Below are 22,862 nucleotides of genomic sequence, written 5' to 3'. Positions count from 1 at the left end.
TATTTTAGAAAAATGCCTCACAGCCAGTATTGTAGTGAATGCTTTCAACCCCAACACTAAAACAGGAAGATGATAGGTTCCAGGCCAGCCTGGACTGGAACCTTGCCCCCCGCCCACCCAAAAAAGGCACTAGGCTTGAAGAAAACTCAAGGGGAAAAAGAAACACTATAAAAGTTGGACTACTGACAGGCACATCAAATCACAATAGTGTTTAAATTTCCACTCGATACAATTTAAACAGTGATACAATGTTTTCACTTTAAAAATCAATATTTACATTGTGGTGGAAATTACACCCTTTGTATCTTTCTAACTTTATGAAGAAAATCTTTAGAGGTCCAACTGAAAAAAAATGCAGGGATACACAGTTTATAAAGAATCTCGTAGAGTTTGGAGATGGAGGTGAAAATGTTCCACTGAGATGTTCTTGGCATGGGCTCCTTAGCCACCCAGGACACACTCCTTAGAGACCAACCAAGCTAAAAGCTTGAAATCGAGAGCTCACAGGGACCACGACTTCCTGTGCAGGGCTTTTAAAAGCTGCCTTGGTGAACGCCTGTCTGAAACCCTCAGAAGAGGTGGGGAGGTGCCTCTATCCAAGACGCGCTTGCTGGGCAAGCACAGACCGAAAGTCAGACAGAGCCCAAGCACTTAGCTAAAAAGCCCAGCACAGCAGAGCACGCCTGTAATCCTGGTGCTGGGTGAGGCTTGTCTTAGTTTCTTTCCACAAACTGGAAATTTAGCTGGGTGGGCTCTTGCCCTGAGATTACCATACCCTTTATTCCACTTTATAATCCATTTATACCCTTTAATACAGAACATAGCTTCATTCCACTTCCTGGTGCTCTTTTTCTCCTTAAAATTTACGTTGTGTAATTTACGCTTCAGGAAGATAGGAAGATGTCTAAGGATTAGTGGCTGACCACTAGTCTAGACAATCAGTAATCTTCTAGGTTCAGTGGACACCCTGTCTTCAAAAATAAGGTCAAGGCAGGCATGACGGCACAGGTGTTTAATCCCAGCACATGGGAGGAAGAGGCAGGAGAATTTCAGTTCAGTGCCAGCCTGCTCTACATAGTAAGCCTCAGGCCAGCAGGGGCTTCATAGAGAGACCCTACCTTGAGAAAAAAAAATACATAATAATAATAAAGACCTTTGCTGTATAAATCTGGCAACTGAGTTGGATCCCTGAAGCCCAAAATGGAAGAAAAGAATGGATTCCACAAAGTTATCCTCTGCCCTCTACACACACACAGCTGTGTGTGCCCACACACATGCATCTTGCTCACAAACTGCACATAACAACAAATAAATAAAAAAAAAGGTGGAGACACAATTGAGAAAGACCCAATGTCAACCTCTGGTTGTCTATGCATACACACACCTGCACATATATGAATACATACAAACATACATCTATACACATATGAATACATGCACACATACACACAGGCAAAACCCTCAGAACACAGAAAGTAATGAACAAAATGAAGCTTCCAGGAGCTGGAGCAACAGCTCAGTGGTTAAGAGTGCTGTCTATTCTTCCAGAGGATCCAGCTTTGATTCCCGGTATCCACATGGCAGCCGACATGACAGCCTTTTCTGGCCTCCACAGGCACCAGGCATGCATGTAGTACACAGACATACACTCAGGCAAAACACCCATACATATAAAAGTATCCAGTTCATCTAGCCAGGTCACATGATTCAGGTTCACTGAAACCCTGTCACAAAGCTAAGGTGGAAAATGATAGAAAACAATGCACTGCATGCCTTTACACTACTGCCTTCACTAGTGACACACACACACACACACACACACGCACACACACGCACACAGGTAAGGTGCCTTTACACTACTGCCTTCACTAGTGACACACACACACGCACACACACACGCACACACACGCACACAGGTAAGGTGCCTTTACACTACTGCCTTCACTAGTGACACACACGCACACACACACAGGTAAGGTGCCTTTACACTACTGCCTTCACTAGTGACACACACGCACACAGGTAAGGTGCCTTTACACTACTGCCTTCACTAGTGAGTGCTAAGTGCAGGGACGCTTTTTTCCCCCCAAACTGTTGATATCATAACACACTACAGTTCTTGACTCTATATTTTTAAGAAATTACCAATAAAAAATTCTCTCCTCAGGTCAATGAGATGGATGAGCAGGAAAAAACACTTGCCACCAAGCCTGTAACCTGAATTCAATCCCTTGGATCACACAATAGAAGCAGAAAATAACCCCTACAAGTTGTCCTGTGACCACACACACACACAGTGGCACACCCTGTCCTGCCCTCCTCCCAACTCCCCCCCACACAGTGAATAAAATAAAATGTTTTTTTAATTCCATACTCTTGCCTGCAAAATGGCAGTACCACCAATCCTCTTACTAAAGTTATTGACCTAACAAAAATGTAGCCACTCTCTCAGCTTCCAGCCCTCCATGTAAAGATGGCAGGAGGAGAAAAAGAAAGTAAATTTAAAATACTGCAAGGACAGTGGAAGCCAGGAGCAGAAACCAGCAGCAGACCATCCATTAATTCAGCAGTCACAGTTCATGACCCGTGGGGTTAACTAAAGTCTAGTAGAGCCCAGAAGTGAAGAGCAGATGGATGGCTTAGCAAAGCATTGTCCAAGCTGAACACTAATGGGGGGGAGGGCTAAAAGTAGACTAAGGCCGGGGACATTCAACCAAGAAGCACCACCTTCCACGGGGACAGGAAATGCAAGTAAGTGATCGGTAAGCAGGAAGAGCTAGCAGTTTCGCAAGCATGTCTTCCCTTCAGAGAGCCCACCTCAGACTGACTGCCCACACAACTCGAAACAAAAGTAAGAGCACATTGTCTAATTATTTAGGAGGTAAGGGCATGGGAAGGCCTGGCGTTTTAGGATTATTACTAGCTACAAGTACTTTCAAAGCATGAATGAAGAGTCCCACAGTCCCTTGACTATCAGGAAACATAAAGCAAGAACTCTGCCCACACACACACACACACACACACACACACAGTGGGCTCCCTCTTTCAGGCCAGTCAGAAGCAAGTGACATGCTCTGGATATGCAGATGATATGAGACTAGACCCAAATAGTAATTACCCAGGCGTCCGCCTTAAGTATTTTCCTCAGAGTGTTTAGTGTTTCAGGCTGGATCCTAAATATAACTGTAAAAATGACACGTGATTTCTTAAGTGGTGTTTAAGAACAGGACGGGCAAATGAAATGCGTCTCAGATCCAGCCAGAAACAAGAGTCCTCCCTCCCTCTGCCAAGAGTCTGCAAGCTAAGTAACAAGCATGAAGACACATGGAAGAGAGTCATCTCCACAGTACCTCACCACTCACGATGTTTTTCAGGAAGGTTGGGGCTCCCCAGAGGGCTTCTTCCAAGTTAAACACCACATGAGTTCATTTGCAAAATGAATATCGTTGGCCTTAATACTTTAAATCATGAATAAAGAGAAGATGAGCCGATGTCAAATGACCTTTGCCCTCACTAACCAACTCAGAGTACACACCTTCTACCAAGACCAACTGCAGCTCTAGGCCGGGAAGTGGCTGGATAGGCTAAGTGACTCAAAGACAGGGAAAGAACGGGAGTGTGATTCTCCTTATAATTATGATGACATAAACACACACTGGACAGGTGGACTCACACAGGCGCACACACACTCACACAGAAATTTCCAAAGCTAGCCTCTTCGAGAACCCTCCAGAATAGTGAGGAATATAGGAACACTGACAGCACAAACACTTTTTTTTTTTTTTTTGGTTTTTACGAGGCAGGGTTTCTCTGTATTGTTTTGGAGGTTATCGGTCCAGCCCAGCCTCGAACTCACAGAGATCCGCCTGCCTCTGCCTCCCGAGTGCTGGGATTAAAGGCATATACCACCGCCGCCCAGCAAGCACTTTTTTTAAAATAGTAGTCCGTACAGTCAAAGGATCTGCTCAAAGTTGGCTTTCTATAAAATTAAAGTCATTTCCAGATCTCATCTCTACTCAAACTAAAAACTATTTTCAGCAGAAAATAAGATTTCTGTTTTGCCCTCAAACATAGGAGTGTCTGCCCCATCTGGGCTGTCTGAGTGCATTAAAAGTGCATGTTAACCTTTCCTGGGTCCACACCAGGAGTCTAAACATCCAGCTTGAAAGGCAAGTGGTTTAAAGTATAAACGCATGGTCTTCTCCACCAAACTCCTGGGGGAGAAAAGGCTGGAGTGCAAACAAACTACTGTTTCAAAGAGGGTTTCTTACATGGGAAGTGTACCCAGAAAAGCTAACTAAGCTTCTACTTCTGCTGGAGCAAGGCAGCAGAAGATCTAATTAAACTACATCAAAGTGCAGCCCAGGCAATAAGTATAGCACCTGCCTTCTGAAGTGTGTGGTCCTGCATCTACCCTGAGGTGACACCGAGGCCCCAAAGCTTTGGTCTGCAAAGGGCTGGATAGTAAATGCTTCTGCCCTCACTGGCCCTACAGTCTCTGGTGCAACTCCTCAGCTCTGCCATCATCACCTCAAAGTAGCACAAAAAAATGCAAACAACCCAGGGAGGATATACTCCAACACAACTCTTAATTATGGGCACCACAATATGAGTTTCATTAAAATTTTATACAAATTGTAAAATACAATTCTTTTGATCCCTTTCAACTCTCTAATAACATAAAAATTATTCTTAGCTTATAGGCATTGAAATGCAGTTGGTCGACCAGATTCAGGCAGTAAGCAGAAATCTGTCAACCCTTAGACATACAGATGACTCAAGTCCCTGAATGACCATGGAAACCAACAACTGCATCTCTCCCCGCCCCCCCCAAAAGATGTTTTTAATTCTGCCTGATCACTTCACTGGTGGCTGAAGGATTTTAGGTAATCTTCCGTTATTCCAAGAAAACAAAAAACAGAAAACCTAAATACATTGAGTGTTCTGTGTGAGAGTGGCTGGTGTTATCAGCTTGGGTTCAAGGATGGTCTTTTAAGCCAAGGTCAGCAGTAGTCAATGGCCTTGGTCACATCTGGACCCTGGCTGGCTGCTGCAAAGATGGGAGCCATGGCAGAAAACACTACTCCACCCCACACCTCCTGCCCTGCCCATGTCCCGGCAGTAGCTAGAGCTTCAGGGACCAAGAGCTTCCTCCTCCTCCATTCCCCTGGGACTCATAGACTATGCCTGGTCTCTACCCTGAGAGTAGGCACAGTGCCAGTCTCAAAGATACAGCAGCCTAGAAAGGAATCTGCCCCCAAGCCATAGCTAATACAAGCTTTGTGCTATCCCTAGCTTCTGCAGAAGGCTGTGGCAAAACAAGATGGTCTTCATTAGGTGGCATCAGCTGACACTACCTGGTACCCCCACACGGAAAGGCCCAGGCAGGCTCCACGGAGGCTTGCTACAGAACACAAGTGTCTTAGTGCCAGTGGGAGAAAGGACAGCAGGAGTTGGCGGAGACGTTTGCTAAGACCTGGGCATCATAGCCCCACACCGTGCTTTGTGATCACAGCTGTCACAGCGGCGACCCCAGGATTTCTTTAGGGTTAACAGCAAATCCCGCAGCCTCTATTTTCTAGGCAGGGAGCTGGTTTGGATCATTTGTGGGGTTACTCCTTCCAGATGCTGGGAAAAGATGACTGTTAATTGGTGTTTCAATTGACAGCAGTGACCCAAAGTGGCCTCTCCACCTTTTATTACAGACCCACCAAACCCAGCTAGAGTCTGCACGGTCTCACAAACCCCAAAGTCCTACATCTACAGGGCTTGGGAATGCTCATCTCTAAGTGGACCTAGGGATGAGGCAGGAACATGCTGTCCCAGTTGACAATTCAGTGACCTTAGATCACAACGTCGGCTGATGAAGTGGGGATGGGCACTTTCCGGTTGATGCCATCCAAGGGGAAACTGAGCCCCAGGGAGATAAAATCACTAGCTGGGCCTCACAGCCAACTCATGGTGAGAACAGAGTCAAGAAAATACTTCTCGTTCTCTAGAACGGCTAGACTGGAGGGATAAAACTGTGATTTTTAGAAAAGGACTTCGCACTAAGCTCACCAGGACAGATAGGGACGTTTAAAAGCAGAATTGCCTCAGGGCCCCATTCCTAGGTGCAGAAGCCCCAAGACTTCCTTCCGCTATGCAAAATCATTTCTCATCTGTCAGCCACCACACCCGTTCTCCAGACCTGCTGGGCCACAGACCCCATCGGCCGCGAAGCTGAAGCCTCTGGTTACATTTTCCTTTTGGTTTAACTAACAACCTTCACTGTGAACCTAGAACCCTAAGAAGTGTCCTTGTATCTGAGGCACACTGGCTCGTGTCAACTGCTTCAGGGAGAAGCAGAGAAGCTAAACATCACTAATCCACACAGGCCCCCTCCTGTCAGGCCCTAGCTGATCCTTCCTCTATTTCTTTTTCTTCTGCCTCCTTTTCCTCCTCATATTTTTTTGAAATTTTTGAGACCTCACCTCATATAGCCCCAGCTAGCCTTAACTCACTCATGTAGCTGAAACTGGCCATGGGCTCCTGATCCTCTTGTTTATAACCACAAGTGCAGTGATTACAGGTATACACAGTCACACTTACCCCTTCCTCCATTTAGAAAATAAATAAGCAAACAAAAAGCTTTCCTAGCTTTCTTCACCCCTCCCCCATCTTTCTTCGCTCTGTTTTTTCTGCTGTTGTTTTGGTCTTTAATTTTTCTATTACCTTGCTACATTTTGCCCTAAGTTTCTACTGGTGGAACAAGTGTGTTTTAGATTTAAATACACATGTGTATCTAATGATGTCTGGCCTCCATCCTCTTTAAGCAATATCCTGTCACTCTAAAAGAAAAAGAAGAGTCAAAATTAACATGACAGCTTACAATGTACACTTCCAAGACATCTGATATTTTGAAACAATTTTCTTCAGTGTCCTTTATGGATTGGGTTTTTGGGTTTTTTTGTTTGGTGTGTGTGTGTGTGTGTGTGTGTGTGTGTGTGTGTGTGTGTGTGTTTTCTTGTTGTTTGATGGTGGTTTCCCTTGTCTCTGCTAATAGGAGTGTGGACTGAACCTAAGTCCTCATGAATGCTAGTCCTGCATTCTAGCACTGACCTATAACCCCATCTACATTTACGGTTTCCTTTTACCCAGGAAATATTCATCCAAGGCCTGAAGTTCTACACCCAAGTTTTTAAGCCTTCTATCATAACACTCTTCATGATGACTTTTTATGACGATGGTTCTATTAAACTTTTTCTTTCACACACTTCCTCAAAAAAGGCAAGTTTTACACTATGTGAAGAGGAAGTTGCATTCTTGCTGTTTTCAAAGGCCTTTTTGACAGCTTAACTCAAGAATGTCTGAAGACTCCATTCTTTTCCACACACACTTATCCTACTGAATCTGTCTAAATGTAAACTTTATGGGTGACCAAGTCAATTGACAAAATAAAACTGAAACAAAAGAAAGCACCTTTTTTTTTCATTGTAGGGCCCAACATGTAGGGTACCCAATAAAGAGATTTCATACAAAAATCAAGGATCTATGTACCACAATGGCTTAAATTAGACAGAAATAAGACAATTAAAACAAACAAAAAATATCACTAAAACCTATTCTGAAAAAGCTAAGGTTGACCTTAAAATATTTAGCTCCTTAATTTGATAACTGAGGAGCCATGATTCATGGACTAATTACAAAGCACCAACAAATGTCCATTTGCTGTACTTAAACATTTCCCACTGAACTGACACAGGCTCCCCAGTAAGCAAATATTACTCTACCCATTTTACAGTCAAGGACAGTGGTGGCCCAGAAAGACTAAGACAGCAGTTAAGAGCACACTCAGTGTTCTCCCATAGAGTGCTCTCGAACACTGCTCGAATAAGACATTGTATTTAAAGTATATATGCAGAAGTTCTGTACCAGGGAACTTGATCTAAGATCTTTTGCTAAAAAGCAGGACTCAGAAGAAAACTGTCCCTAACATTAGAACTAAGTCCTGTGCCTTTCTCGGTGGCCCCAAGAAATAAATGCCTAGAGGTTCCAAAGTGCCTAAAACCTTTCATCTCTACACCACTGGTCATGATACTATTTACTCAAATTACAGGTGGCCACCTCTTGGCCTATGACCTTCAGAGTCCTTAACTGTGTACTCTCTTTAAAAAAAAAAAAGGCTAAGGAAAAAATTTTACATGTGTAGAAATAAAAACAAGAGAATTTTGAACATGACAACCAGTTCCATTCACCATGAAGACAGACATGTCATTTAGTCACACTGACCTTGTAGCTTCTCACTGCCCTGTAAGGCCCTGAAGTTTAAATAAATGCCTGTTTTAAAGACGACTTTAAACATGGTCATTTGGCGCATCTCTAATTCCTAAATATCTCAACTGAAACGTCAAACTGGGATAAGCTGAATCCAAGTCATCTTAATAACAGCCAAAGTGGGATTCTTGGTAGCCCACTTGGTAGACTGCTTGCCTAGCAACGCATAAGCCTTGGGTTTAATCCTGAACACCACAGAAACCAGGTGTGGTGGTGAGGGCCTGTAAGCCCAGAACTCCTGAGGTAAAGGCACTCAGAAGTCCAGGGTCATCCTCAGCTATACAGAGAGTTCAAGGCTAGCCTGGGCTACATGAGGCCTTGTCAAAAAGAGAGAAGGGGAACCAGGCATGGTGGCACATGTCCCAGCACTCAGTAAGCAGAGGCAGGAGGATCTCTGTGAGTTTGAAGCCAACCTGGTCTACACACAAAACTCCAAGACAGTCAGGATTACACAGAGAGACACTGCTCCCCCGAAAAAAAAAGAGAGGAGAGAGGTAGGAAGGAAAGGAAAGGAGGGAGGGAGAGGTGGGAAGGGAAGGAGGGAAGAAAGAGTCTAAAATGCTGAAATGTCACACAAGTTACGAAAGGATCAAAGCTAAGTCAGTAGCTATAGTTCTCACAACCAGTTTAGACCTACACTTCATTGAATAACTAACACTGCAACAGCTTCTACTTTTTCTGTTGTTTTGGTTTGTTTTTGGGTTTTTTGTTTGTTTGTTTGTTTGTTTGTTTGTTTGTTTGTTTGTTTGAGGCAGGGTCTTGCTCTACAGTCCTGGCTGACCTGGTGCTCACTATGTAGAGCAGGATGGCCTCAAACTCAGGTGTCCACTTGATTCTACTCCCCAAGTGCTGGGGTTCAAGGCAAGCACCACCACACTCTGCTCAGATTGTGATTTGCTGTCAATCAGTCAGAGACAATGAGAACCTTGAAATCAAGCAGTCATGAGAGAGGGGACACCTTTGGAAGCATACAAAGAGAACGGGAAGAAGGGGCAATGCTTCCAGAGGTGCCCTGGCTACTGTTAGGTACACCTTGGCAAATGGTAAGGTTTTGTGGCTTTGTCTCTTAATTTTCCAGAGGACTGTCTTCTTTGAAATAGTTACAAATCACACTCCCACTAACCACCAAATGCCCAGTCACTAGTCAGTTTTCACCATCTTAAGGAGATATATTTTTGTTTCTCTCCATTGGAATCCAGATCACCAGTCCTGACTGGCTGGGCGAGACCTTCTCTCTTTAACCCACATGCTCACACTCACTCCTCACCCCCCCCAAGACTGGGCATTCCTTAAAAACATTTTCTTCCTATAGTTTTCTTATAGCTTGTACATTTTAACTTTTACTTTAAAAAAAAACAGAGCATATCAGACCTACGACATTATGTCACCCAGATCCTGTGCCACCAAAACCATCCAGCTTCTCTCCATGAAATCCGTGCTACTCCCAGATGCACATTTACTCCCTAAACACTTCCAGGACAAGTGTACCATTCCACCAAAGCAGGGGTATCATGCATACAGAAGACCCCGGAGGTCTCACTTCAACTTACAAATCAGTTTTCTTCCTGGGAGGAGGCTGGTGTGAATTAACTTGTAAAATACCACGTCTGTGAAATCAGCCTATGCAGTGAGCAGGGCAAAGATTCAGACGCACTTCTCCAAGCATCCAGGCAAGGACACATAGTGTTGAACTGGTGAGACGCCTTCGTAAATACACCAGTGCCCCTCATATTCAGTTTAGGCACTGGGTGTTCATTTCCTTACTTCTTTTCTTCCTAATGAACAGGAACTCTATGCTTCAATAAGCTCATTCTCCTCCAGCCCCTCACCTACACCAAGTCATTCTCCTCCAACTGCCGCCCATAGCGTTCCCTCCCTGTAAGATTCAGCTGAACCCTCTCTGGCTCCCTAAAGCCTTTTCCAAAGACCACGTCTGAACCCCTACAGTCCCCAGTTAGTATCTTACATGTAACCTAACCCTGCAGCTGGCTTGACGGCTGTTTGATATGTCACATATATACTGCCAACGTTTGATGAGCGTCTTCTATACACAAGGCATCCACATCGGTCCTACAATAGACTCTGAGCACCAATGAAGAAAAGAGTCTCTCGTGACAGTGTCCCTGTTTCAGAGACCATAAGGACTAAGAAAGGATAGTCTGGGGTCAGACCCACCCCAGTGCGACTCCCAGACTCATAGGTCCTAAGTAAATTTCTGAATCTCTGAGTTCTCCTTTTCTTTGCTGGCAAAATGAAATGACAATTCTCACATGGACATATTGTCAGGGTTAAATCACATAAAGCGTCCCATCTCTGTCTAGTTTCTAACTAATTCATCATGCCTGCTCTTAGCCATTGTTACACTTTGAACAAAGCGGAAAGGCAGAGACACTCAGATTCAGAAGGAATCTAATGATCCAAGCTTTCACTCTGTGAGATCAGGGGCTTTGAGGTGGGGAAGACTGCCTGACCCGAGTTCTACCACCCTGATTGCTCTGTCTTGAGCAGAGTGCTACAATGGTGTTCCAGTTACTGGGTGATTAACCCCAAGTGACCTGAATTTCTGCCAGGCATCCTACCTTTACAACATATCATCTGTCACTTTCCAACTTCCATCGTCTCTGTATCAGATCCCAAGCCAGCCTCCTTCCCCACCAGGACCCATCTCTTCAGAAAGGCTTGGTGACTAAGTCATCACCTTATTAGCTGTACCCACTCCGTGGCCCACAGGTGAGAAATAGATTTGCCAGACCCAGATGCTACTGTGGAGTCTAAAGAAAGGGAGTCTACCTGGGAGAACCAAGGGAGTTATCAAAACAGCACCTGTGAGAACCGCTACGATGGCTCAGTTCGCTGCAGCTCTTGAGAGACCCAGGGTCTGGAAGGAATGCGTCCCCTATGTCAAAAGAACTCTCAAAGGGCCACAGTAAGAGCAGCCTCAGGGGTTCTGTGTCTCCACACCTGGCTCCTGGAGATCCCAGAAGTCCTTCTTGGGGAAAGGATCCATGGTCCTTCAGCAAGACTCAAAGTGTGTTCATCAGGCCTGCTAAAAGCTAAAGCTCCTATCACCACAAAGTGGGGGGAGGGGAGTTTTCTTACATGGGAGAGCCTGAAAGAATCTGGAAGAATCTCTACCCATTAGCAAGAAAAGTCAATGCCAGGGACTACTGTGTGTAACTACTAGGAGTTCCTTAAGCGGAATCCCAGAATCTTTATTCCCAGTCTGATGCTATTTTTAAAAAATTGAAACGTTCAGAGACAAGTTAGAATTGCTACTAAATTTCCATGTCAGGTTTATACCAGCATCTCTAGAAATCTAATTATTTTTATTAAAATCTCTGGAAGTTTCCTTGGGACAAAATGGTCTTCCAGTATTAAAGATATCTGAGAAGTAAACAAGGATGTCAAGACTAACTGGGTAACTGAGAGAGATCTGGCCAACTTTTCAATTTCCAAAGGCGGAGGCAAGTGAAAGGCATTTTTGTTTGTTTTGTTGAGGGTTTTTGTTTTGTTTTGTTTTGTTTTGTTTTGCTTTTTTTGTTTGCTTGTTTGTTTTTGAGGGCTTTATATAATCCAGGTTAGCTTTGAACTCACTACACAGCCAAGGATAGCCAGTAATAGACTTGAACTCCTGATCCTCCTGCCTCCACCTCCTGAATGCTGGGATTACAGACATGCGTACCATGTCCAGTAGAAAACATCCTTTAAAATTATGACTATCACAATTTGAAGGTAGATTTGTGAATCGCTGATTTCAATCTTTCAGGTTACCAACTCCCCACAAACATGAACACTGGCCAGAAAAACTGTCTGCTCTCAGCCTTTGAAACACTAGAGGTAAACAAGATATTACAGTAATAAAAGAAACTACCTATAAAACAGACACTCTCAGAGTCCCTATAAACTAAAGTAGGGAAAGAACAAGAATCCGTTTCTAAACCACTGACATTGAATAAAAACCTCTTCAGGAACCTGAAACCATTTAACCTTGCTGCCTGGATATCACAGTTCATGTGCAAATACATGCATCATAGCCACAGGCACAGGAGACGCTATAAAGCAAGCTCCATTATAAGGGCTGAGCACAGGAGGAACAGAGTAGAGCTCAGGCACCACCAAGACGTCCTACGTCTTCATTTGACAAAGAGGAACCTAGAGCCCACAGATAAGTCTGACCTCCAAGTGTTGTCTAACACACAAAGGACACTATTCCCCTTGAGTTATGCCCACAACAACAGATTCAGGCATCACACCCTCCCCATCTTTGACAGTAAGAGTCAGAATGCTTCTACTAGATGACTCTTGCAACCCACCATCCCCTGCCAGAGCCAATGTGTGAGGTAAAAGCCGTGTTCTAATCCTGGGCTTACACATGGACAACAGACTCCAGTGTAAACCTACCTCATAGGAGTCAAACCAGATCAGTGTCACTGTCAAACCTCAGGTGAGCAAACACAAGCATGATATGAATCTACGTGTGATTGTATATACAGACTTACCTAGAAGGTCCCTTCCCAATCAATATTTACTAGCACCCTTATCGTTCTCAAAGGGCCATGGGTCAGAGGAAAATGACTCAGTCACCAAGGTCTATACACTACCAATCATCTATGAGCATTTTTTTATTTATTTTTAAGTTTAAATTTAGATTAGAAACAAGGTTGCTTCACAAGTCAGTTCCAGGTCCCTCTCCCATTCCCTCCCTTCCTCCTGTTCCCCCCCAACCCCCCCATTATCCCCTCATTTCCCCAGGGAGTGTGAGGCCCTCCATGGGGGTGTCCATAGTCTGTCATTTCATCCAGGGCAGGGCCTAGACCCTCCCCTAAGAGTTCAGGGTGAGAGTGCATCTCACATTGTTGGATGGGAGTCCAAAGTCCGTGTGTATACTCGGGATGAGTACTGATCTACTGCCCAAGGCTCAATAGATTACCTAGGCCTCCTCACTGACACTCGCATTCAGGGGGTCTTGATCAGTCCCATGCTGGATTCCCAGGCTGATGCCTAGGATTCAAGAGTTAACCTTTGTCAGATCAGCTGTTTCTGGGGGTTAAACCAGCCCAGTCTTAGTCCCTTTGCTCATCAGTCCTCCCTCCCTGTCACTGGCTTTCTTGAGTTCAGCTCAGTGCTTAGCCGTTGGAGTCTGCCTCTTCTTCCATCAGCCACTGAATGAAGTTTCTGTTTCCCAGACTCTCTGGCCATGGGATTGTAGGCTGGCACTCCCCAGATCTATGTCTAAAATCCATATATGAGAGAGTACATGCCATGTTTCTCTTTTTGTGACTGGGTTACCTCACTCAGGATGGTTTCTTCTAGTGTCATCCATTTGCCTGCAAATCTCAGGATTCCATTGTTTTTTTCTGCTGAATAGTACTCCACTGTGTAAATGTACCGCATTTTCTCTATCCACTCTTCGGTTGAGGGGCATCTAGGTTGCTTCCAAGTTCTGGCTATTACAAATAATGCTGCTATGAATATAGTGGAACAGACATCCTTGTTGTATGAATGGGCATCTTTGAGCATTTTTAAATGTTTGAGTGCATGGTGGATGGGGAGGAAAAGGTAAAACAGTAAGCCAGTCCCCAGGAGTTTTCACGTACAAAGTGACTTCTAAATAACGTTAAATACCAACAATTCTTTTTATTAAATTTCTTATTTATTTTACATACCAACCAGATTCCCCTCCCTCCTCTTCTCCCATTCCCTCCCCCCACCTCCCTTCTACTTCCAATCCACTCCCCTTTGACTCCACTCAGAAAGGATGAGGCCTCCCATGGAGTCAATGAAGCATGGCACATCAAGTTGAGGCAGAATTTAAGCTCCTCCCCACTGCATCAAGGCTGGGCGAGGCATCCCACCATAGAGAGTAGGTTCCAAAAAGCCAGCTCATGCACCTGGAATAGGTTCTGGTCCCACAGCTTAGGAGCCCCACAAATAGACCAAGTAATTCTTTAAAATGCTATAGTACCACTAGTGTAAGAGTCTTTCTAACTTACATTTCACTCATTTCTTGAGGGAGGGGAGGTGCTCATGTGCGAAGTATATGCATGGAGGTCAGAGGGCAACTTGCAGGAGTCAGTTCTCTCCTTCCACACCACAAGAGTCCCAGGAATTGATCTCAGGTCTTCGGGCTTGGTGGCAAGTACCTTACCCAGTGAGCCATCCTTCCTTACCCAGTAAGCCATCCTTCCAGCCCACTTTTTAAGATATTAGCTTCAAAATGGAATTCCCTTTCAGGGTGTAGAAAAGAACTGTTATATTGAGTTTTTATTGCTTTATTGGGGGGAGGGGACCCATGTTCTTATGCACCACAACAAATATGTGGTCATCAGATGACACTTCTGTGAGGCTGGTTTTCTCCTTCTGCCTTTGCATGGGTTCCTGGGATCTAGCTCAAATGGTCAGCCTTATGTAACAAGAGGCTTTACTCACTAGCACATCTCATTGGTCATCTTACTCTGTCATATCATAACTTTGAAAAGCACAGCGTTATCAGATGTCTGGCTTATAGGAATTTATGCAGGCTGGCTGGATGGCTCAGTAGGTAAAAAGCACTCAGTACCAAGCCTGATGACTTAATAAATATCCATTCCCTGACCTCCACTTATGCAGGAACACAACACACACACATACACACACACACACACACACCAAAAAAAAACTAAAAGTTTTAAATGTTAAAAAAATTAAAGAATTTATGTTAATTGTAACTTTTTAAAATAATTGAACATTATATTGTAAATATAATACATCATATTTACATTGCTGAAATATAAACCTTTTTAAGATGTTTCAGTTTTGTGCCTTGTATAAGAACTGTGCCTTTTTGAGTTTATGTTTACTCTCTACTTAGAATAACAGAAGTGAAACCTACTGTGTTCTTTTAAGAAAAGAGGCTCTGTCTATTCTGGGCTGGACTTTCATTTATCCTGAAGCAGACAGTAAGGTATTTAAAAGAAGCATAACTTTATTTAGAAAAGTCCTTGGTCTAGAAAACAGGTATCAGGTATATCCATAATGGAAGATACTGATATTATCATCACACAGGAAGTATAAAATCTGTACCTGGCTAAACAGAATCTTAAAGCAAGCATATCAAGATGTCAAGAGCAGTTATTTCCGCTGACTACAGAGGCTTTGAACTCTTCATTTGCTGGCCCAGCTTTCTGATTTCCTAAGGTGGCCCAACGTTGAAGATGATTATAGGTTCCTATGTTATACAAAAATAAATAAGCAAGAAAAGAACCAGTGTGTTGCCCTCACATCACTTACTGGGGGCAGAGGTGGCAGGGTTAACGGGACAAGCCAGGGAGAGGCAAGCAGGTGCAGAGATTCAGAGCAGGCCCTCAGTCTGACAGAGGTGGGTCTGACCCCACGCGCAAGAGTGTGAACAACGCTGCCTCCACGGAGCTTCCCCATAACTGAGAGCAGAGACATGAGCTCTGTGCCTGCTGCTACCTTTGCAACTATGAAAAGTATAGCCTTGTGGTCAGAGCCACACCTGTGCAATCAGACTGCCAGGGGAGGACCCTGTGTTCAGCGACTCTCTGGGTGTGTGACCTGAACAAGTCAATCAACCTTCCTGGTCCTGTTTCCTCATTCATAAAGGAGTGACACCACCATCTATCCAGTGTAACTGTGAGGATTAAGAGATGATTCACTGCAAAGGGTCAGCGTACAAGAAAAGCACAATCAACGTAAGCCACTATTAGGCACAAGCTGTGAAATGCCAGCTGTCAGGTTCACTCCCAAAACCATATCACTGGGTCACAAACAACCAGAACAGAGTCCAGAAGTTAAATCTGTCCTTTTTCTCCTTCACTCCTGTAGCATACACAGTGTTGGCTTGCAGACCAGAGCACAGCGGGTGGCTGAAAAATACAGGACAGCCTGATAAAAACGTGTCCAAAGGCCCCACACTGTGGCCAGAAATCCTGCTTCCAAAGCTTCAGAATTTCTAGTCTCTGGCCACAGCTGCCAGACAGCGCCTTTGGCAAGAAGGTGGGTGAGCTAGGACTTGGCCAAGAGACACTAAACCAGAAGGCCTCCAGGCTTGGAAGCTCCAAAAGGGCCAACTACTGAATCAGTTTGTCTACGGAACTCTTCACGAGGAGGAGCGGTTCTGCTGCCGTTAGCAAACTCACATCAGAAAAAGCAGACCTTTCATGGACTATGATGCCACCCGCCAGCCTGGTTTTGGAGCTTTGAAACGGAAAATCTGAAGGGAAGAGCCAGGTTGATGTTGCCTGACCCTAAAATCTCTACAGTCCTTTACCTCTATACGTAAGGAATTGACCCTAAAAGTTCAAGCATTAAATCCCATTGCAAAAGGCTGCATGACCAATTATTTTAAGCTAAACACATTGCATTTGTATGTGATGAAACCTTCTTCAACCTTATGATTATCTCGGTTCTCCCAAGATGTAAACAAATGTCTTAATGTCCACCTATGAGGAAATGATTATATTACTATATTAATTACATAGTTAAATAACAATGTTGCAGAGGCTAACCAACCAACTCCTCCAATGGCTAGGAGTTGTCCCAGCTTTACCACCACATGCTGGGAAACCCCCTCAGTCCTGGGTAAGCTAAAATGGTCCCAAAATACCATCAGAAATTAAAGAAAAAAAGACGAAAGGGCACTTTCAAATGCAGAAGTGCTAAGTGTCAAGCTTGTTTGTAGCAGTAGCTCCCAGTTCCTTTTCACAGTAGAAGACTAAAAACCACAGCAGCCTCTCCCTTCCCCCTCACTTTTCAGATTTCCCAAAACAGTCAGAAAAAGGCATATCCCTCCTCTTGCTTGACTCAGAGGCCACTGCAGGAGTGGCTGCTGCAGCAGTGACCATGCCCACCCAGCCAGTTCTAGCCTTCCGTGCTTGTAGCGCAGAAAACCATCGGCAATCAACTCTCACTTCAACGACATCCAAAGGCAAACCAAGACAATTTATGATTCAAGTTATCAGTGGCAAGAATGTGTCCTCAAACCAAAAAGCAAAGAGCTGTAGCCAGAAGTCGAGATTCGTCTTATACAAAGACATTGAAGGGACCAGGCTGAGGGAGGCTGGGACGGTTATGCCATCCCACAGTAGAGAGCAAGCTGCCCCGCTACAGACTGAAGCAGGGATTCCATGCAGGCGGCTCTCCATTCCCAGCGATGGGGCAGAGCTCTTCGAAAAGGAGCTTAATCAGAGAGTTGTCGGCACAAGTTAGATGAGGCTAAAAACCAGCTTCTAAGAAGTGTGCTTCAAACAAAAAGACTATATAAGGCAAGAGGAACACACTTCCTGGACCCAAAGAAACACAGAAACCATCTTTGCTCACCACTGCACCCCACCCCGCCCTACCACCACCCCACCCGTCTTCCTCTGGCTGAGTCCTCAGACTGGTGGGTTTAGGTGTTCTTGAGTCACAGAACTCCTTGGTTCTTTCTATACACCAAGAGATGAGTCCAATGAAAGTTATAGCTCTTTCCCTCTGGTGATAGTCTACCGGGGGGAACAGAGAGGATACATTTAGAAGCATTTTCACAAACGTCTTTGAGAACCCTACTATGACAAGTCTGAGAATAAGTCCCTGTGCTGATGAGCCCAGCGGGCCACTCTTTACCAGGGCTGATGCACAGTAGGAGAAAGTGCCTTCTCCTGCCCTCTTCAACACATCTGTGGAAATGAATTAGGCCTGAGCTTTCTGCTGCTACAGGAGCCTGGAGGTGACACCTCCAGCCTTGAGGAAGACTTGCTTGCTTCTCCAGGTCAGTGTTATCTACTTAAAGATAAGGAAATCAGGAAAGATGATTTGCATCTTTATAAGTAAAACTCTGCATAGAATTCTTTCCTATATAACATAAAAATGCCTACTAGAACCACATTGTTTAGGAATTGACAAAGCATAGGAATGTGTACCATCAACATTGACAGGACCTGGACTGGATTCAATGCAAGACTTAAAAGAAGCAACTATCTAACAGTTGGTGAAAATTGTGAACAAAGGCTAGAGAAAATCCTAGTATCAACTTACAAGCACTTTAAATGTTCAGGAGCCAATGAGGAGGGGCAGGTTCATCACAATTAACAGCTGCTCTCCCTGCTAAATTTAACAGAGTTTTTAACTCAGTAAGTAGAATGGGGTGGGGGAAGGGAAAGAAAGGGGGCTGTAACTACCTAAGGAAAACAAGTTGAAGCAAATTCGATCTAAAGAGCAAACCAAATCACTGTGGATCACGATTGCAAGGGTTGTGTTTAAGTTGGGGGACGTTCTGACTGAATACTAACTAGTAGAACACCTCTTAAGAAGTTTGGAGTGGCCGGGCGGTGGTGGGGCAGGCCTTTAATCCCAGCATTCGGGAGGCAGAGGCAGGCAGATCTCTGTGAGTTTGAGGCCGGGCTGGACCGACAGCCTCCAAAACAATACAGAGAAACCCTGTCTCGTAAAAACCAAAAAAAAAAAAAAAAAAAAAAAAAGAAGAAGAAGAAGAAGAAGAAGAAGAAGAAATTTGGGGTGAAGCCGAGTAGTGGTGGCCTACACCTTTAATTTCAACACTCAAGAGACAGAGGCAGGTGGATCTCTACGAGTTCGAGGCCAGCATGGTGCATGGTCTACAAAGCTACACAGAGAAACCCTGTCTCAAAAAATGAAAAGGAGGAGGAGGAGGAGGAGGAGGAGGAGGAGGAGGAGGAGGAGGAGGAGGAGGAGGAGGAGGAGAAGAGGAAGAAAGGAGAAGTTTGAGGTGTTTAATGGCGAGGGCTGGCCTGTCTGGCACCATGTGTCAAAGTCAAGACTGCCTCTCCATTTGTTAAGCCCTCAAAACAATATTTCAGTGTGGATAAATAAACCCGGGCCTGGAGGAGCATGGTTTTTTGTTGTTGTTGTTGTTGTTGTTGGGTTTTTGTTTTTGTTTTGTTTTGTTTTTCATTTAAAGAGCTGCAAAGAGGTTTGGGGTATATATATACATATAGTTGTTTTGTCTCGCAACTTGCTTGGGCTTCCATGAATGTCAATGTCCAGACATGTAGCAAGAACTGTAATAGGATTCACCAAAAATCCCATGGCTTCAAGCAGAACTCCAGGGCTGCCTGATGTGATGTCTCAACCAGAAAAGCAACAAAGCTGATGCGCACCAGCATCTGCAAGCTCACCCTGGGACCTGACTTCACCTCTGACTGGGAGATCGGAGCCCAGCGCGCGCGTCTCTCTGCTCTCAGCACTCCCATCTCGCACCCTACACCCAGCCTCTGGGCAACTAAAGAGGAAGTCGAGATGTCCTATGCAACGGGTGAAGACAACCGGCCGCACCGGAGCGGGGATCCGAGTCAGTCTCTTGCCTGACGCGGGAGAGGTCCAGAGCTGCGAGCCTTTCTCCCGGCGTCCAACCTTCCTCCTCCTGACCCCGCGGGCAGCCTTCCCCGGGACAGCCTCAGGCTGACTGCTCCCGAGTGCGCAGCACGGCCCGAGACTCCCCTCCCCCGGTCGCTGCGGCGGCGGCCCGCGTCCCCCGCGCACGGCGGCCACTCCCGCACCCTGCCGACCCTCTCCAGCCGCGAACGCGCACTTGCGACGGCCCAGGGCGGAGACTGCGCGGGAGCTGAGCCCCGCGGTCGGCCGTGCACGCTCCAGCCTGCGCGTAAACAGCTCCGGGCGCGCTCCGCGCCCGCCGCGCCCCCTTCTCCGCGCCCCGCGCCCCGCGCCCGGCGTCTCTACCTGGTCGCAGAGTTTGAGCACTGCCATTCTTCCGCTCCCGCGCGCGCGCGCATACAGGTCTCAGCTCCGCAGATGTCACGCCGGGAGCCGGGGAAACGGAAGGGACGACCCGGGGACCTGCCAGGAGCCGGGCTCCCGAATGTGACAGCCCTCCCACTGCTCCGCCGCCGCCGCCAGACGCCCAGAGCCCAACCCCGGCTCGCTGGAGTCGCAGCCCGGCCCGCCCGCCTTTATACAGGAAGTGCCGGCCGCTGCCAGCTGGGCCGCCACTGACATCACCGCGCGCTGCCTCCCTCGCGCCGCCCGGGCCGGGCCGACGCTGCCTCCTGCCGCTCGCAGCCGCTCCTCGCAGCCCGCGGCCCCGGCGCCCTCCCGCACCTGCACCCCGCACTGCCAGAAACCCGAGGATGGGGGCGGGCTGACGGCGACCCTCCCCAGCGATCCCCCCCCCACGCGCACGCGACTGATGGGCAAACCCTCGCAGACACACCCCGGGGGCCCAGAAATCTTGCCACTCACACGCCACCAACTTTCACCCTGGAGACTGCGTCACACCCCCTTTCCCTAAACCTCTTCCCTAATCAGGTTGCTCCAGCGCTCCAAATTTCTGCCACCTGGCCGCAGTGCGGACTGTCTCTTTGTTTAACATAGAAGAGGCCCTGGGCTCATGATTCGAGTGCTTCTCTAACCCGTAGAGGCGGGAGAAACAGGGGCTCGATCCCTTCATTTCAGCTTCTGCAGCCACCTCCTAGCTAAACCGCACACTACCCTAAATTGGTAGCCTGGGCTTGGGGCTGGAGGTAACGATGAGGAGAAGATAAATAAATAAATAAATAAATAAAATAAATGAATGAATGAATGAATGAATGAATGAATGAATGAATGAATGAATAAATGAATGAATGAATAAATAAATAGAGAACAGTTCTAAGATGCTGCACAGTCCTGGGTGAATTATTCCTACAAGTGTGTTAGTTGCCATGCTCTCCCCCTACCCTCCACCCTCCCATCCTCCACCACACACACACACACACACACACACACACACACACACACACACACACACACACACACACACACCTGCCCGAAGACAGCTACCCAGCAGCATGGGTTTCTAATACAGTGGTAACAATCCGTAGTAAGTGCTTCTGAGATCTGAGGAAATAAGTTATTAATTCAGGCAGGGGCTAGGCATGGAAAAAAAAAAAAACAGGGTGGGGTGTAAGCAGGTAAGATACTGGGCTAGCTAGTTTTGACCTCAGCTTGACACAGACTGTGGACATTTGAGAAGAGGGAACCTCGGTTAAGGAAATGCCCTCACCAGATTGACTCGTGGGCAATCCGATGGAGTGTTTTCTTGGTTAGTGATTGGCGTGGGGAGACTCAGCTCACTGAGAGCGATACCACCCCTGGGTGGGTGGTCCTGGGTGCGGAAGAAAGAAAGCAAGCTGAGCAAGCCGAGAGAAGCAAGTCTGTAAGCAGCTCTACACTCACGGCCTGCGCTTCAGTTTCCGCCTCCAGGGTCCTGCTTCCGGGTCCCCGCCCTGGCTTCCTTCAGTGGTATGGAAGTGTAAGTGGAAATAAACCCTTTCTTCCACAAGTTGTTTCTGATCATTATTTTTTTAAATCACAACAATAGAAACTGCAAGTAAAACGCTCAGATAAGCCAATAAACCAGATAGTCAATGCTGACTGATATAATTTCAAACTGAGATAAGGGGTCATGAGGAGGGGTACTTATGAAGGAAAAGGCCTGACCAGACTGGTGGATGAGGGCAGGCTTCTGTGGGAGAGGGGGAAAGCTGAGATCTAGAGGAAAAAAGTTAAGCAGGGAAGTGAGAGGTGGGGCCCTCCCAGGAAGCCATAAGTGTCCTAGAAGGCCATGGAGCAAGCCTTCAGGCCTGTTGGACAAGTCACAGCCAGCGTGCTGGGGAAGACCAAATGCCTGCCTCTGCAGTTCCCTCACAAGCAACTGTAGATTTTCTCCCGGTGGCAGTGCCTCACCGAAGATTTCCTGGGAGAGGGAGGGACCACAGTCCTTTACATCCTTGCGTATCATCCTCACTGGTTGGTGAACAGCAAAATCCCAAAGCTACTCTTACCCACCCTAGAGATTGGGTTCAACTCATGCAGAAAAGGGGACCCGAGGACACACCCTCCTGGGCCTCCCTCCTTTACCACCGTGATAAGCAGACACGCTCCCCCCATAAAGTCATTGTCCCAAGGCCCCTCTCTAACACAACTCAGGTGGTCTGCGGTGTATATGAGGCACCTCCATGTGCTCTTCCACAGACTGTGTGTGTGTGTGTGTGTGTGTGTGTGTGTGTGTGTGTGTGTGGCACCTCCACACTGTGTGTATGAGGCACCTCCACACTACTATTCGGCAGAACTCTTCCACAGATTTGTAAGTAAATAGGACAGGGAATTCCCAAACTAAATATAACTATGTTTCTAAAAGAGAGGTAACAGATTACAAAATTTGACAGATTCACTGGAAATCTGCTTTGGGCCAGCATGGATATGCATATGCATGAGTTCTGGAGTCAGAGTCAGTCCCCCGCCCACCCACCTGCCCCTCCCTTTCTGAGACAGTGTCTCACTATATTACTGTCAATCTGGCCTTGAACTCTCGTCTCCTATTTCTGCATCCCAAGTGTGTGCTGCCACAAAAGGCTTTCGTTGGAACCCGACAAGACACTTTCTTTCGTAGAAATAGTAAGAAGTACTCTCAACATTGACGTCACTGTCCTGAATTGAAATCCAAACACAATATTATCTTACACAAATTTATTTTAAAATTCAATATGTTGCCCTGACTAGATAATAAATGAAAAACAAATGGAGACACA

General features: G+C 46.1%; 1 protein-coding gene across 9 annotated transcripts in view; it reads right to left on the bottom strand.

The window, feature by feature from the left end:
* The window catches only part of Ankrd44 (ankyrin repeat domain 44), a 264,217-nt gene extending 243,922 nt beyond the window's left edge, over nt 1-20,295 (bottom strand). For 4 of the 9 annotated variants that reach the window (XM_040753618.1, XM_040753616.1, XM_040753615.1 and 1 more), the window contains exon 1: nt 20,014-20,293. In XM_040753618.1, coding sequence (XP_040609552.1) covers nt 20,014-20,040 — 27 coding nt within the window. In that variant the 5' untranslated portion in view covers nt 20,041-20,293. Of the gene's footprint in view, nt 1-20,013 lie in introns of all 9 variants that reach the window. The other 5 variants (XM_040753614.1, XM_040753617.1, XM_021233477.2 and 2 more) reach the window with 5 other exon arrangements.
* Between the last annotated feature and the right edge of the window lie 2,567 nt (nt 20,296-22,862).

The sequence above is a fragment of the Mesocricetus auratus genome, unplaced genomic scaffold, assembly GCF_017639785.1.
Source record: "Mesocricetus auratus isolate SY011 unplaced genomic scaffold, BCM_Maur_2.0 Super-Scaffold_100010, whole genome shotgun sequence".
NCBI classification, from domain to species: Eukaryota; Metazoa; Chordata; class Mammalia; order Rodentia; family Cricetidae; genus Mesocricetus; species Mesocricetus auratus.
Note: the sequence above shows the minus strand (reverse complement) of the source record. Positions and strands in the feature narration are given on the sequence as shown.